Source organism: Erpetoichthys calabaricus, chromosome 13, assembly GCF_900747795.2.
Source record: "Erpetoichthys calabaricus chromosome 13, fErpCal1.3, whole genome shotgun sequence".
In the NCBI taxonomy this organism is placed as follows: Eukaryota; Metazoa; Chordata; class Cladistia; order Polypteriformes; family Polypteridae; genus Erpetoichthys; species Erpetoichthys calabaricus.
Window position 1 is genome coordinate 30,455,990 of NC_041406.2, and position 15,091 is coordinate 30,471,080.

Genomic DNA, 15,091 nt, shown 5'->3' on the forward strand with positions numbered 1-15,091 from the left:
AAAATATCAAGCATTCATTTTTTATATTGGACACTATCTATGCAAATGGTTTAGGCACTCTATATTTTTTATATAAATTTTGTCTTACAGTTTTTATTTCTTTTGGTCTTCTATATTACTCTGTCTGTAGAAAAGAGCAAATCTTGGATTTCTTAAAATTAATTTAGCAAAAAATAAAATGTTACAGATCGTTTTCTTCAGTTAATATATTAAGTAATGGACCATTTTTTAAGCACTCTGCCATTTATATCAAAGTTAATGAATGTGAATGATGCAGCGTGTGAAATTGTCTGTGACTGTGTACAGTGGCCTGCCTTGTGGAGATCGTTGGAGATTGAACACATGCCCCTGAAAGTCCTCACACTCCTTCAAACAGCATACAATGATTCAACCAGCCTCCATCTTTTCAAGCACTCAGTCATTTATATCAGTTAATGAATGTGAATGATGAAGTGTGTGAAACTGCCTTCAGTACTCTAACTGGTCTACAGGGGCAACATGGAGTAAAAGACTTAAAAAAACTTAAAATCTTATTAAAATTACTTGTAAATAGCTCTGTATGTTTGCATTTTTGGTAAAATAAGTTGATTTTCACACAGAGTAATTAAAATACCTATCATTGAAGCTTTAAGAATGATTTTAATATAATTTAAAACTTTTGTTAAATGGGCCACTTTGCTACAAGAGCCGCACTTGGTGATTATGAAACAACACCAGAGTCTGTATATGGATAGGCACACAAGAACACACAAACACACACACCAAGGGACAATTTAGCATTGCCGATCCATCTAACCTGCTTGTCTTTGGACTGAGGGAGGAAATCAGAGCACCTGGAGGGAGAACATGCAAACTCCACACAGAAGAGAACACTGAAGGAAAACATTGAAACCAAATTACATGGGTAATCTTCTTTTTATTGATTAATACAAAAAGCCCTCACATTTTTTTCTTACATTTTAAAATGTTTTCTTTGCATGATGTGATACAGAGTTATTTTTATTTGAGATTGGGCTACTAGCTACGGCTAACAAAGAAAATGAAAACTGCACAGAGTCCCAGGAGCCAGAAGTTCATCTTGAATGCAGATGAGCTGTTGCACAAGTCAGTAGTGCAGCATGTTGTTATCACAATTTGGCTATTAAGAAGTGTTGCTGCAGAGCATCCTTGACTGGTGGTACATAACTTTACATAAGCAGATTGTCCACCTAGAAAAAAATTATAATAGAATATGAGACCTTCTGATATACTGTATAATGAACATTATAGCAACTTAAATCAAGCAATATGAAATAAAAAGAACTGTTTGCATTAGCCCCTTCTAAAACCTACTCTTAATATCCTTCATCCAACACATCAGGCATTATGAGAAATCAGAGTATGTTTATGTACAGAAGAATATTAGAATGAATTTTGAAAATTTTCATGCTCTAGATTTTTATTTTTATTTGACTTAGCATATTAAATGTATTTTATTTGAATGAAAAAAAATTCTTATATCCCCATCACTACCCTGTGATGACAGCATCAGAGCATACATCTCACCAAATTACAATACACCGTGATGGATGGCATGCATGGGTGGGTATCCCGGCCAAGATGGGGAAAGATTCCTTACCTGGATGGGAGGCCAGCCCTGCAAAGGCACATAAAACCAAGAGAAGATCATTCTACCTTAATCGGGAGACAAACAGAAAATGCCAGTGTGGCAGAGGGTACACTGGAATCCCGGCTGGTTTGGACACAGGAATGGTACCCAGCTGGGAGGCCAGTTTAGTGGAAGCACAGGGGCAGACAACTTGGCAGGACTACAAGCTTCCCCAACACACTAGGAGACAGCTTCCCTGGGCAAAGTTACCTGTGCAAATACCCACAAGGCACACTGGGTTTTGTAGTCCCATAGAACAACCTTGTTGGGCTTCGTGGGACACGCCAGGGGGTGCTGCAGGTATTCCTCATCCCTACTTTATGGGATTTTGATTTGAAGTTCTTTCATCAGGCTATACCCTATCATATGAAGTACTACCAGGTTCAAGATAAAAGTAGCTGCTCAACCTCATCCAGACGAGTTGGAGTGGAAGAGGACAAAACATTCATGGAGGAGTGGAAGGAGAGAGAGGAAAAAGAAGGAAAAGAATTGCGTTGGTTTATGTTGCTTTTGAAGCCTTCACACAAGGTATTTGGTGTGAGTAAACCTTTTACTTATACTGGAACTGGGATCTGTGAGGCTGTGTCTGCGGTTTGGGGTGCTGAAATGTCCCCTGGTGATCACAACACTATAAAATGGTACTCATGCTATTTCATAAATACTTTCAAGAATTATTTAAATAATGTATCTTTCCACAGTCTAATGTAGGTAATTCTTCCTAATTTATTCTGTAATGTATGGTGCACTCTTGCAACTCTTTAAAGACAATAATATCACTACTTGTAGACCCTTCTTGATTTTTAAATGTCTTGCATTTTCTTTATTGGTCATTTTGCACATCATCTACTTGTTAGTACGTGACACTCTATTTTATACATTTTACTAATAAGTGATGCACCTTTTTGCCATCATCCTAATACTGTTTGTATTTTCACCAAATTTGCATTACAGTTTTGAGACAGGAGTATATTTACAGTGACTGCACAGTTTGGTGATCATATCTGACTGGAGGCAATTTCTTTGGAACACTTCAAATGAATAAAATAACTTGAGCTTCATGATGAGCATGTTTATGTTCCCTTGCTTGGTACTGTATTGTACTGTATGTGAGTGTGTGCCTTGGTGAGTTTTGTAAAATTCTCAATTTCTTTTCATAGTAGTGTGGCAACAAGAATGTAGTCTTAATTTTGATACTTGATCCTGACATTTAATTTGTGTCATTGAAAGCTGCTGTGGTGTCTAGAGAGAGTCTAAATGGTTGACATTAAAAAAATATATTTACTTGGAAGTCTATATGTAATGAGATTTTGCATCGCTTATAAAGAATGTTAGGTTGCGTAAACTCTGATTTTCCATGCTTAGCATGTTGCAACACAAAAAAACTGGGCCAATGGAAAGATCAATGGTGATAGTTTTAAACAGTATGTCTGCATTTGTTTCACGTGTATTACATCAGAATTCTTTACAAGTCAATGTAATTCAATACTACACACTACAGAATGCTGTCATGAGCAGACATGATGTGTAAACCTGAGACAAGGGACATTAATGTGAAATATGTAATTAATAGGTTAACTAATGCAGTTACTGCCTATGTGGAGCTTTACGTGATACTCTTGTGTACGAGTGGATTTTCTACAGGCACATTTGCACATGCCAAAGACTTACAGACTAGTATGATGGGAAACTCTAAAGTGTTGTTAATAAATATGCCATGAAATGGACAGGTGTGTAACACAGAATAATATCTAAAATATAGGTTGTTGATATTTTTTTTATTATACAGTCTTAAAATAAAATGCTACACAAGGCTAGATCTACACTTGCCATCCATTGTTTACAAATGTAAGAACTTACAATTGATTATGAATTCTGAACACACATGCACTGTACAATTTGGGATGTTAAATTGTATTTTGAATCATGCAACAGTCTTGACATATTTTGTTTGAGCCCATATTTATATTAGCTCATAACTGCTTTAGACCATGTTTGCTTATTTCTATCCATTGCCTTCGCTTATTTATACATTGATGTATGAAAATAATACAGCAGCAATGTTACGACTCTTAAGCCTCTTTATGTGGTTTGTACTAGCAAAGCTGCCTATGAAGTTTGTTTCAAAATTAGCCTTGTGTTAGTTTTTAAGATCTTTTTGTTATTTTAGTGAAATGACACTTGTTAACAGATACATGAGACATATGTGTGAACTTATAAAAGCAGCCTGCTCAAAGCAACAAGTACACACACACACATCTTAGGAGCTGCAACAGGCCCTAGCAGGACCTAGAGTATGTGTGTGTGTCTACCTTCAGAATGATCAATGCTTAAAGAATTTTATTTATTTTATTTAGGTAAATTTTTACTGAACCCCTTCAGTACCATATCTTTGTGATTATCAATTCTTTAATTATAATCAACTTTTCTGCCCACCAGTAAAATGTTTGAATTTCCAGAACATATCAGGTCATAAGCTTTACGATTAACACTAAGATTAGGGTTCAACTGTCATTTGTTTGTGAGTAATTGCGTGACAGACAGATAGACAAACTTTCTGAATCTCCTAAGTCTGAGATCATTTTTAATTGAACATGTGCAATAATAATATTGGTAATGTGCAATATACTAATGTAATACAATACTGTAACGTGCAGGCAATGCTTTCTAGCCTTGTCTGAGGGCAAGGGAGGACTGGAAGGTGAGGTTTCTAATTGAAAGGGGCGGACACACCTTGTGGGGGGTGTGTTTCTGTTTTTTTTGGTGTTCCAGGGGTGTGCTGGGGGAGAGGATTCCCGGAGTCAATGAGATTGCTCCATTTTTGTATAGGACCAATTTAACTAAAATAAAACTGAAGAGGCCCTGACAGCTGCGAGTGCTCCTGTTATTATTTACCCAGATCGCCACAATATATAATATGTAATGTACTATCATTAACAGGTGCAATAACAATTTATGCTGCTGTACTTTGAGCAATAATAATTTGCTTTGGTTACTTGATCACTTAACACTGTATACGACATATTTTGAATTATTTGACTTTTCTTTCAATGCACCTTGGGGCTGTCACAAAAAGTAATTTCGTTGTGTTTGTGGAATGAGCACCGAACACAGACAGGTAGATATGGTAAATTCACCACCACACATTTATTTACAGTCTATTTACAAATATCAGTAAGTGCACACACAACAAACCCCCAAGACTCCCCCAAAGTCCAGGCCTCTCACACTCTTTGCCTTTCTTCTCTTCAGGCCGCCTCCACCAAGCTCAGTCCTTCTCCTCACCCGACTCCAGTCCTGAATGAAGGGAGGCAGCCCCTTTTATTTTTCCCCCGGATGTGCTCCAGGTGTGCTCCGGCAATCTTCCACCGACATGCCCCAGTGTGGCGGAAATGCCGGCTGTATCCCCGGAAGCACTCCGGGTGTCCCTGCTCCTCTTCCCCCCAGCACTTCCTGGTGTGGCGGAAGTGCTGAGGTCCAGGGCTGCCAAGGCATCCAGGCGCCCCCTGGCGGTGACCATGGACCCATACAGGGTTGGGCGTCAAAGCTCTGCACCCATGGCCCCCAAAGCAACCAGGGCGGCCGCCCCCTCATGGTCTGGAGGAGGCGTGAGCCTTCCTCCGGTCCTCTTGGGTGTCCCGGCTGAGTACCACCCCCAGCCGCGTGCCACAGTACCCCACCACAAACTGAGACCCCTAGGGGCCAGCAGCCTGTCCCGCGAGGGCAGGTCTTCCACAGCGGGAAGCCGACATTCAGTGCATCCGGAAAGTATTCACAGCGCATCACTTTTTGCCAAAGTACCTTCCCCAGATTTGTGGCTCGAGACAATCCTGTCTCGGAGGTCTACAGACAATTCCTTTGACTTCATGCGTGGTTTGTGCTCTGACATGAACCGTCAACTGTGGGACCTTATATAGACAGGTGTGTGCCTTTCCATATCATGTCCAGTCAACTGAATTTACCACAGGTGGACTCCAATTAAGCTGCAGAAACATCTCAAGGATGATCAGGGGAAACAGGATGCACCTGAGCTCAATTTTGAGCTACATGGCAAAGGCTGTGAATACTTATGTACATGTGATTTTTCAGTTTTTTTATTTTTAATAAATTTGCAAAAACCTCAAGTAAACTTTTTTCACGTTGTCATTATGGGGTGTTGTGTATAGAATTCTGAGGAAAAAAATGAATTTAATCCATTTTGGAATAAGGCTGTAACATAACAAAATGTGGAAAAAGTGATGCGTTGTGAATATTTTCCGGATGCACTGTATTCCACTCCTGGGCCCTGTCCTGCAAAATATAAACCAGAACAAGGGCGGAGATGTTGCCCTGACGCCGCCACTTGGCGTCCTGTTCTCTCACTGTAGAGCAACGCTCCCCCCTCAGACCGGCACCCCGGTGCTTGCCACCTCGGCCCCCCTTTCAAGACTTCTGTGCCCCCGCGTTGGGATAACGGACGGGACCGCACGCGCCCCCATCACCTCAGCCAGCTGTGGGGTTTCCCTCTGCCTCCGCAGAGGGCGGCCCTTCTCTGGACGTGAGCACCCAGCATCACGTACCTTCCTATCGGAGGAACCGGCTCTCTTCCTTTGATTCCTCCTCTTTCTCTTGGACGCCATGATGGTCTGGGTCTGCGCATGGCAAACGCACAGATCCAACCCCATCTGCGTCCCTATAGACCGATGAGAGATCGTCATGGGCTTGAGGTGTAGGGCACTAGGACCCAGGGCACTCATCAGCCCGCGTCCTGCCAGCCCTCTCGCTGTCTCCCGCCTCACCACGCGTGCAGCATTCGCCGCCGCATCCATTGTTGGAGACCCGCCTACTCGCTTCCGCTCACGTATATCACAGGCCCCTTTGGTGGGATCTCCCTTATGCTCTACTCACCTTTCCCACCGTACATCTCTGGCCAAAGGATCCAGCGTCGCGCTGTGATGACGCAATTGCCTTCCCCTCCTGCTTCTGCAACTTTGCACGGAGAGCACTCAGCACCTGTAACAAAGGCGACTCTACAGGCTGAAGGCACTCCTCTGGCTCACGGTGAGCTTACCTGTCCGTCAGCAACACACGTCGGTTGCTTCCTGTGGGCCTTTCCCTCCGGCCCAATCGGGTCTTTCTCTGGCACGTGATGGACATTCCTTCGTCCCGCCTCCATCCACTCATCGGCAGACACACCATCCAATTGCGTGCCTGTCACAGGGAGGGACTTCCGGTCCGTGGCCATTTTGGCTCCTTTCCTCCTGGTGCGGTGGCATGCTGGCTCTTTGGGTTGCAGCGTCTCCCTCTCAGCAGCTCTCCCTGCTGCTTCCGCCGCGTTAACGAAGCGCCGCGGAGGGACATGTACCTGCCACCGACAGGGATCCGGGCAGCCCCTGCCTGCAATACACAAAACACACTTGGCCCCGTAAGGCCGGTCACCAGCAAGCAAGGAATTTACCTCCCGGGTCCCGTCTGTCCGATAAGATGTCCTCGGCGTGCCATCCCGGGCGCCTCCAACGACGGTGTGCTCGTAGGAGCTCGCTGCACTCCTGCACCGCCCATTGTTTTCATCCTGCACCAGGGGAACACGGCCCTTCTGCAAACCAGTGGTGGGTTTGCACCACCACTCCTTCGGGTGAGTCGCTCCCGCGGGATTTATTCATGTGCCTCGGCTCGTGTGTGGGTTCCACTGCTGCGTCAGGCCATCCACAGAATGATTTTTTGAACCAGGTCCCCGCCTTGAACCAGGCAGAGCATCCTGCCGGCTACGCCACTGTGGGACGAGCCCCGGACACAGACAGGTAGACATGGTAAATTCACCACTCACACGTTTATTTCAGTCTATTTACAAATGTCAATAAGTGCACACACAACAAACCCCCAAGACTCCCCCAAAGTCCAGGCCTCTCACACTCTCTGCCTTTCTTCTCTTCAGGCCGCCTCCACCAAGCTCAGTTCTTCTCCTCACACGACTCCAGCTCTGAATTTTTATTTTTCTCCCGGATGTGCTCCAGGTGTGCTCCGGCAATCTTCCACCGACATGCCCCAGTGTGGCGGAAGTGCCGGCTGTATCCCCGGAAGCACTCCGGGTGTCCTTGCTCCTCTTCCCACCAGCACTTCCGGGTGTGGCGGAAGTGCTGAAGTCCAGGGCTGCCAAGGCATCCAGGCGCCCCCTGGCGGTGACCATGGGCCCCTAAAGGGTTGAGCTTCAAAGCTCTGCACCCGTGGCCCCCAAATCAACCAGGGTGGTCGCCCCCTCATGGTCTGGAGGAGGTGTGAGCCCTCCTCCAGTCCTCTTGGACGTCCCGGCTGGGTACCACCCCCAGCCGCCCGCGTGCCACATGTTACACAATGACAATAAAGTGCTTAAACAGGCTTTGAAGTCTAACTATCTAATTTTAAAATGCAAGAAAGCAAGTCAAGCTAGTTTTGCTATGGGACTTTTACGTCTTATTAGATCAGATAAGAATCTTTGTTAAGTACTGGACTCGGGGCTTGAAGGTTTTGGTTGTAACTGACTGTCTAGCTGACCTGGGGGCATATGAATGGCTGAGATAAAAGCTGAACATGAACACGAACAGGCCACAACTACAGTATATTGGTCTGCCTGACAAGGAGGTGTGTCAATGAAGACAAGACCGAGTTAAATTAAGGGCTGATTGAAAGGCAAAATGTCTGTTTCATTAATTCCATTAATGTCCTTGTAATAAAGACCATAAAGGGGATTACGGTCACCTTAGGACCCTACCACAAAAAACAGATGCCTCTTTTAGGATCCATTCCTGTAAGATTGAACAGAAACTGATATGAACAGAATACAAGAGCACCTGCTGAAGAACTTGTGCCGACATACAGGGACAGTTAAACCCATTTCTCTTGTAACTGTGAGGCAGCAGGGCTAACCAGTTCCACTTGTGCATATTTCATATTTATCTGATGGATTCTTTATTTAAGAAATTTTTGGATTTGTGTTATGATAATCTAAATTTATTACCAATCCATTTTTGCCATGTTACATATGCAGTAAACAGTCTGAATATGTAAGAAATAGTTTATGCCTGGAACTTATCCCTCTGAAGCATTCATTGAATTATTTTGATATATTATAATTATTTCCAAACAGTATCTGAGGCTTTTGAAGTAGTTTTTTTTCTGTTCCTCTTGTTTGAGTTGCTAGCAGATTTTCATTTTTTTTCACATTTTAGAGCTTGTTGGCTATTGCAATAATTTTCACTTAACCATTCAAATAGTTTTCGATCCCTAGTTATTTTTTCTTTCATTTAATAAACCAGCTTCTTCTCATGTCCGGTTGTGGAGCCTATCTCAGCAACAAGTGCAAGGCAACCTACAGAAGGCACCAGTCGATCACAAGGCTCACTCCCACACCCACTCACATCACACCAGTATACAGCATCTGTAGGACCACCAAGAGAAAACCCACTTGAATATGGAAAGAAAGTGTCAACTGCACAAAGACAGTAACCAGATCAAGCTTTGAACCCAGGACTCTGAGGCAGTTGAGCTAAATGCTGAGCCACCATTCCTCCTATTGAGAATGGTATTTTCTTGTTTTTATTTTGATATTTCTGTTTTTTCTCTTTTTATTTTTCTGTTTAAGGTACTTTTTCAGTCTACCAGTGTCTGTCCAGTGTTAGGTCATTAGCAGAAGAAATGGAACTGCACTTTGATTTCTCTCTGTACTACTGGTGTTCTATTTCTTTATTCATATCTTATTATTAAAATTTTGTTTAGTTTGTTAGGCCATGCATGTGGTTCTAAAATGTTGTTGAAAGGAGGACAGTAATTTGTCCTAATATCTAATGTTAGAGCTGTGACATTCCAGTTTCCCAGTCGTGTTAAGGTGTGTGTTTCTTGCAAATAATGAAAGTCATTTCATTGGTGGCCATGTCTGCTTAATAAAGGATAGAATAGTCCTGGCCTTTGAATTTTTATTTTTCAGAACAAACCCTTATAAGGTCCTAGTCTTTCATGTTTGAGCTGTTGTATGATGCTCTACACTGTTAATGTAAAGCAGGTCCTGTCGAACTGTACTGGCTTAAAAATAATCATATTCAAACCGACCTCATCACTGGATTTTAAATTGAGAAAATGGGTAAGCATAGTGGGGAATTTTTGTATTCATGAAATACAGGACTTCAATGAGGCAGAGCAGTTTTTGTGATTCATTTTTTTATTGAAACAAAATGTGTACTCAAGGAACATGAAGACAAGTCAATTAAGAAAGGAACAGCTTATCCCACCTAATCCCCTCAATACCACAATCAGAGCTAGAAGTAAAAATAAAAAATAGATGGATATATTGATTAAATGAAACAGAACAGCAGGGAATTAGGGAACTAACCGCACCACTCAGGCATTCTAGAAAAATGACAAAGACAGTCTTAGTGAGACTCAGGCAGCCAGACTCTAACTGACTGAGCCAACAAAGACCAATTCTCAGTGGATTTAAGAGAAGAACGAATGACACGTGATCCCTTTGTTCTTGATATGACCTGATGAATGTGGTAGAGCTTTTTTGAGTACCTCGCAGGTCTTCCCATTTTTGTGTCAAAAATGCTGTCCATGGAGTTTTCAAGTGTTTTGTTGCATGCATCTTTGTAATTCTACCAAATATATTACATTGTGCCATTGGAACTCAATTATCTTATCTTTGTTATCTTACTGTCTTTTACAATGTTCAGAAATGGTCAGAATGCTTCTGGGAAGGAAAGATCTTCTCAGTCCTCCATTTTCTATGTTATGCTTTCTCCGTAAGAGGCATGATGCAATTTACCTTTCTAATAATTTAGGCTTTGTGCAGCACTTTGAATGTTAATGAAACGGCCACATTGGTCTCTATTAGGATACATTGGGCAAACACTGCTGAATGAATGACATACATTAGAACTGATTCTTTACAGATGTCTTTAGTCTGCTTTTTATCACATTTTATATTACTTATCTTAGAACTTGCACTGTTTTGATATCTTAGCTCATGTTAAACAATATGCAGATATTCCGATGTTTCTAAATAGTTATGTTCTTTTTTACTACATGGCTTCATATATGCATTGAATAAATTAACTTGTTACTTACTGACTGAGCTGACTGTAGACATACAAGTGTCTTCACCAGAGGAGCACACTGCCGTATTTGCTATACAGTCAGCATGTGATGTAGTAGCAGCACATGTGTAGCATTGTAAAGCTTTAACTGAGGAAAAAAAGAAATACAAGATTGGCAATAATGAGAAAAAATCAAAAACAATTTACATTAAAGTTAAAGTTACTAAATGCATTAATACTTTCATCATACACACAGCATATATTTAGTATTATTAATATCAATTGTGAAGTTATAACAAGAGATAGCAAAATGCAGATTGTATCCATCAATTCAGGTTTTATATTCTATTTAGTTGACATAAATTAATCAAACATGTTGCTTTTCATGCACAAAAAACAACAGAGATTTCTTTTTAGTTTAACTTTACTATACTCTTCATACATTTATAAGTTATAACCATGTGCAGTAACTTTATTCAAATAAAGCATTTTATAATTACCTGAGTACGCTGCAACAGAAATGACAAACAACACAATTATTGTGGTCCTCATTTTCAATCGGAAATGTTCAGCTTCAGCATTACGGTAAAATGTGTCAGCCCTAATTTATATTGCTGATATGTGGGATGGGTTAAGAATAATTTATGTAAATGAAGAAAATTCTTTCAGACAATGTGCAAAATAACCAATGAAATGAATCGAGAAAAGATAAAGTAACAGTTCAGGAAAGACAGGGGCTGTTCCTCAGCAACCATATGTTTGACATTGCTGGGTGTGCAGTTTTTTTTACATTTCACAGCTTTGTGATTACTGTACTGCAACAATTCTGGTTGTTAAGTGGCAAATTAAAAGAAAACGATTCAGAGAAAAACTTAAAAGATTGCTATTGCTAACATATTTTTAATGCTCTCAAATTAACATTATGCTTGTCAAAGCATGAAATCTCTGTAGCAAAACATAACTTCCTAAACCAGCTTAATCCAAGTCTATCAAAGAACTACTCACTGTTTGGACTTCATGAATACTATGTGCCGTGTGAATTTGATCATTTGTGTTACAGTAATTCATGTTCCATTAAGTCCAAATTTAACAGCTGTAGGGATGTAAGCAGGATTTTGATTCAGATCAAATCAAATTTTATATGTTACATACAAATTAGATAGATAGATAGATAGATAGATAGATAGATAGATAGATAGATAGATAGATAGATAGATAGATAGATAGATAGATAGATAGATAGATAGATAGATAGATAGATAGATAGATAGATAGATAGTCCGTGTTTTTAAGGGAGCTAGTGTATTAAAGGCAGAAGACAGAGCAGCATTGTAAAGGTCCACTAATTCTGATGGTGTGGTAGCGGATGGAGAAACAGACTGGAATTGCAATAATTCTATAAGGGTCTCTGGGTTTACATGCTTGACATTACGAAATGACATTACAAGTGGAACCTTTGATTAACTGAGAGGTAAGCTAACATCAAATGTGATCATTCTGTGATCTGAGATAGGTAATTCAGTAGGAATAAGATTGTGAGGTGTAATACCAGAGCAACAAATTAAGTCTAAAATATGACCCTTGTCATGAGTTGGAAAGTTGACATATTGAATTAAATTAAAACAGTCAAGGATTTCATTAAAATCATTTGTCACTGCATCAGTTGGCACGTCAATGTGTATGTTAAAATCACCTATGAGGATGACATTAGCAGACATTGCACACAAAGTTGTTAAAACAGTAAAAGGTTCAGCAATAAAAACACTTGATAGTTTAGGAGGTCTATATAAAACATCAATTATAATAGGAGAAGGTCTGCAGAGTTTGCCAGCTAACAGTTCAAAGAATGGATATGCTGGAAGAGGTATCGGTGACAGTTTCAAGTCTTTACGGTATATTATTGCAAGACCGCCTCTCCTCCCCCAAGAACGGGATTTGGAGATGCAGACAAACTCTGGAGGGAGCGCTTGATTTAAATGGAAATAATCACCGGCTTGCTGCCAGGTCTCCGTAAGACATAAACAGTCCTTCTTAGTATCAATGATAACATCACCAAGCAGCGGAGCTTTGTTAGAGATCGATCGGGTATTAAATAATCCAAACTTTAAAGCGTCTATGGACGTATATTCCGGTGATTTTACCAAAGGAATCAACACGTTATGATTAGCACGCGCTCAGAAGTACGTGGACATGTGCATCCTTCAGACCAAATTGAAGGAATAGACCCGCTGCTACTCCTGCTGAGGCAAAAACGACGACGAGGGCCTCGGTGAACGAACTTTGGTTGTCGGAGAATGCTGCGGTGTAGCAAGAGATCAGCAGGAACTTCATAGTTTGTTCGAAGTCGATACAATTCATCTGGTAAATATTTTAGCTTTGAGGATGTGACTGCATTAGATAGCAAAGTAGACATAATAATCCATGACAACCAATTGAGGTTTATTATTGTAAATTTCCAGAAGTCACCCAAGCAAATTCCAGGTTGGAAGCAAAGCAACATACCCCTTGTGTACCTACTCAGCCCAATTAAAATAACACGTTAGCCAGTAGACTGTCACCACTGGGATTTCCACAAGTACTCAGCAATTGACAAGGGGCAGTTTCAACCACCTGTTTATCAAAGCTAGTTACTTGAGCAGAGAAACAGTGAGAAAGTTTACACTTACCCACACAGGCTGCAGCCAGCAAAGAACAGAGGGGTATTTTCCGTACGTCGCTTAAATCATCCGAGATCAGATGCTTCATCTTGGATGAGTTAATGCCAGTGAAACTCATCCGGGATAAGTCGGTTTTTCAAATGCAGCCGTGTAGTAGATTAGTTTAGCTGGATCTAATCATCTGAGATGAATGCGCGCACCCGCGCTGATTGAAAAGCCCATATATATTGAGTCTAGAAAACATGATCAGCAAGTCTTTGATAGGCTGTAACAAAATGATGAAAGAACGGGCGCATTTTTTTTTCACACAAGCGGAGCAGGTCCTTTTATTCGAAGGTACATAAAGAATTTCAAGATTTAATATGCACAAGGAGGGGTAACACTGCAAAAGCAGCCCAAACCAGAAAAGACGGCTGGCAAAAAGTGGCCGACAAATTAAACGCTAAGTAGTGTGCATTGTACTTACTGAATGCAGCGTTTCATTTCCTATGTGTCAGATTAATTATTATTTAATATGTCATAATTCCAGATCAAACGTGAGCACAAGGAGAACATGGGAACAGGTTAAAGTGAAGTACAAGAATATACTTTAAACTGGTAAATATTGGTATATAACTATTTAAAGAATTGTTGACATAAATAATCATATATAATATAAAAAAACACTAATTTTAAAGTTAATAAGAAGGCAGACAAGCAAAAAACTGGTGGAGGTCCACGCGGTCTAGACCTAACCCCTGCAGAAGAGTTGGCTCTCCAGCAAAATGCCCATCACCCTGTTTCTGAGGGCATTCCAGGGGGAAGCTCCTCCTCAGAACCAGTGGCAGGATGCAGTGGTCACTTCATTTCAGGTAAAGGATGGTCATTGCATATATTTGTCATCGATGTCTGCCATTGGTATGTTCCATATAGCCCTCTTTTTTTTGTTGGGTCAGTTGCAAGGAATGTCATATCCCTAGAACCTGTATCTGACCAACGAGATATTAACAAAGGTCAAATATTTGATGAAGACACTGTGTCTGATTATTCATAATGAGGAGAGGTACATTTTGCAAATAATGTTTGATCAAACTCCACTCTGATCGGTCCCATGTGCCCCAATCACATTTGGAAATCCTGGGTAATGAAAATGTTAGGCTGATTGTGAGATTCTTCATGGAACTGTGGGTGTTTTTGCCTGTGTATTACCTACCTGCAATAGCATGAAATGCCTCTTTTATTGTCTGCACATGCAGGTGTCCAGGAAACACTATGAAAACCCAAAGGAAATATTTCAGAGCCAAACAGACTTTATGAATTGCCTGGCAAACTGCACTTTTAGATAGACAGATTTTCCGCATCACCTACAGTATATAAAAAAAGTGCCGCTTGCAAAAAACCTCAAAGCAATGCCTACTGTCTTTGTGGTTGTGAGAGCCCGACTTCGCCAAGTTTGACTTTGAATATAAGGTCCTAATAAATTTTGAGGTACAATATTCCCCCTCGGCTAAAGCGGTATCTTTCGAAAAGAATCTTGACGATCGCGCAAAACCCTCTCTATATGAAATTCTCTTCTTATAATTTGCGTACTGATATCAATTTGCCGCTCATTCATGAATGGCGAAGTCATGACTGAATGAATTCCATGCACAGAAACTGATTAAGTGTGTGAGCTAATCCTTGTTTACATCGAACAAACCTGCTCCGAGCAGGTTTGAGGATTTGGATGTGTTGCTATGACAACACAGCCAGCAAGAGTTTCGAAA

The 15,091-nt window shown here is 41.0% G+C and overlaps 1 protein-coding gene across 7 annotated transcripts in view; it reads right to left on the bottom strand.

Moving 5' to 3' along the window:
- LOC114643692 (ly6/PLAUR domain-containing protein 2-like) overlaps nt 1-15,091 on the bottom strand; it is a 201,288-nt gene that overhangs the window by 37,510 nt on the left and 148,687 nt on the right. The window contains exons 1-3 of one of the 7 annotated variants that reach the window (XM_028818071.2): nt 11,190-11,324; nt 10,721-10,837; nt 899-1,208 (exon numbers count right to left, since the gene is read on the bottom strand). The exons of 4 other annotated variants lie outside the window; for them this stretch is intronic. In XM_028818071.2, coding sequence (XP_028673904.2) covers nt 1,018-1,208; nt 10,721-10,837; nt 11,190-11,241 — 360 coding nt within the window. In that variant the 5' untranslated portion in view covers nt 11,242-11,324 and the 3' untranslated portion in view covers nt 899-1,017. Of the gene's footprint in view, nt 1-898; nt 1,209-10,720; nt 10,838-11,189; nt 11,326-15,091 lie in introns of those variants that run through there. 2 more of the 7 variants (XM_051935925.1, XM_051935927.1) reach the window with 2 other exon arrangements.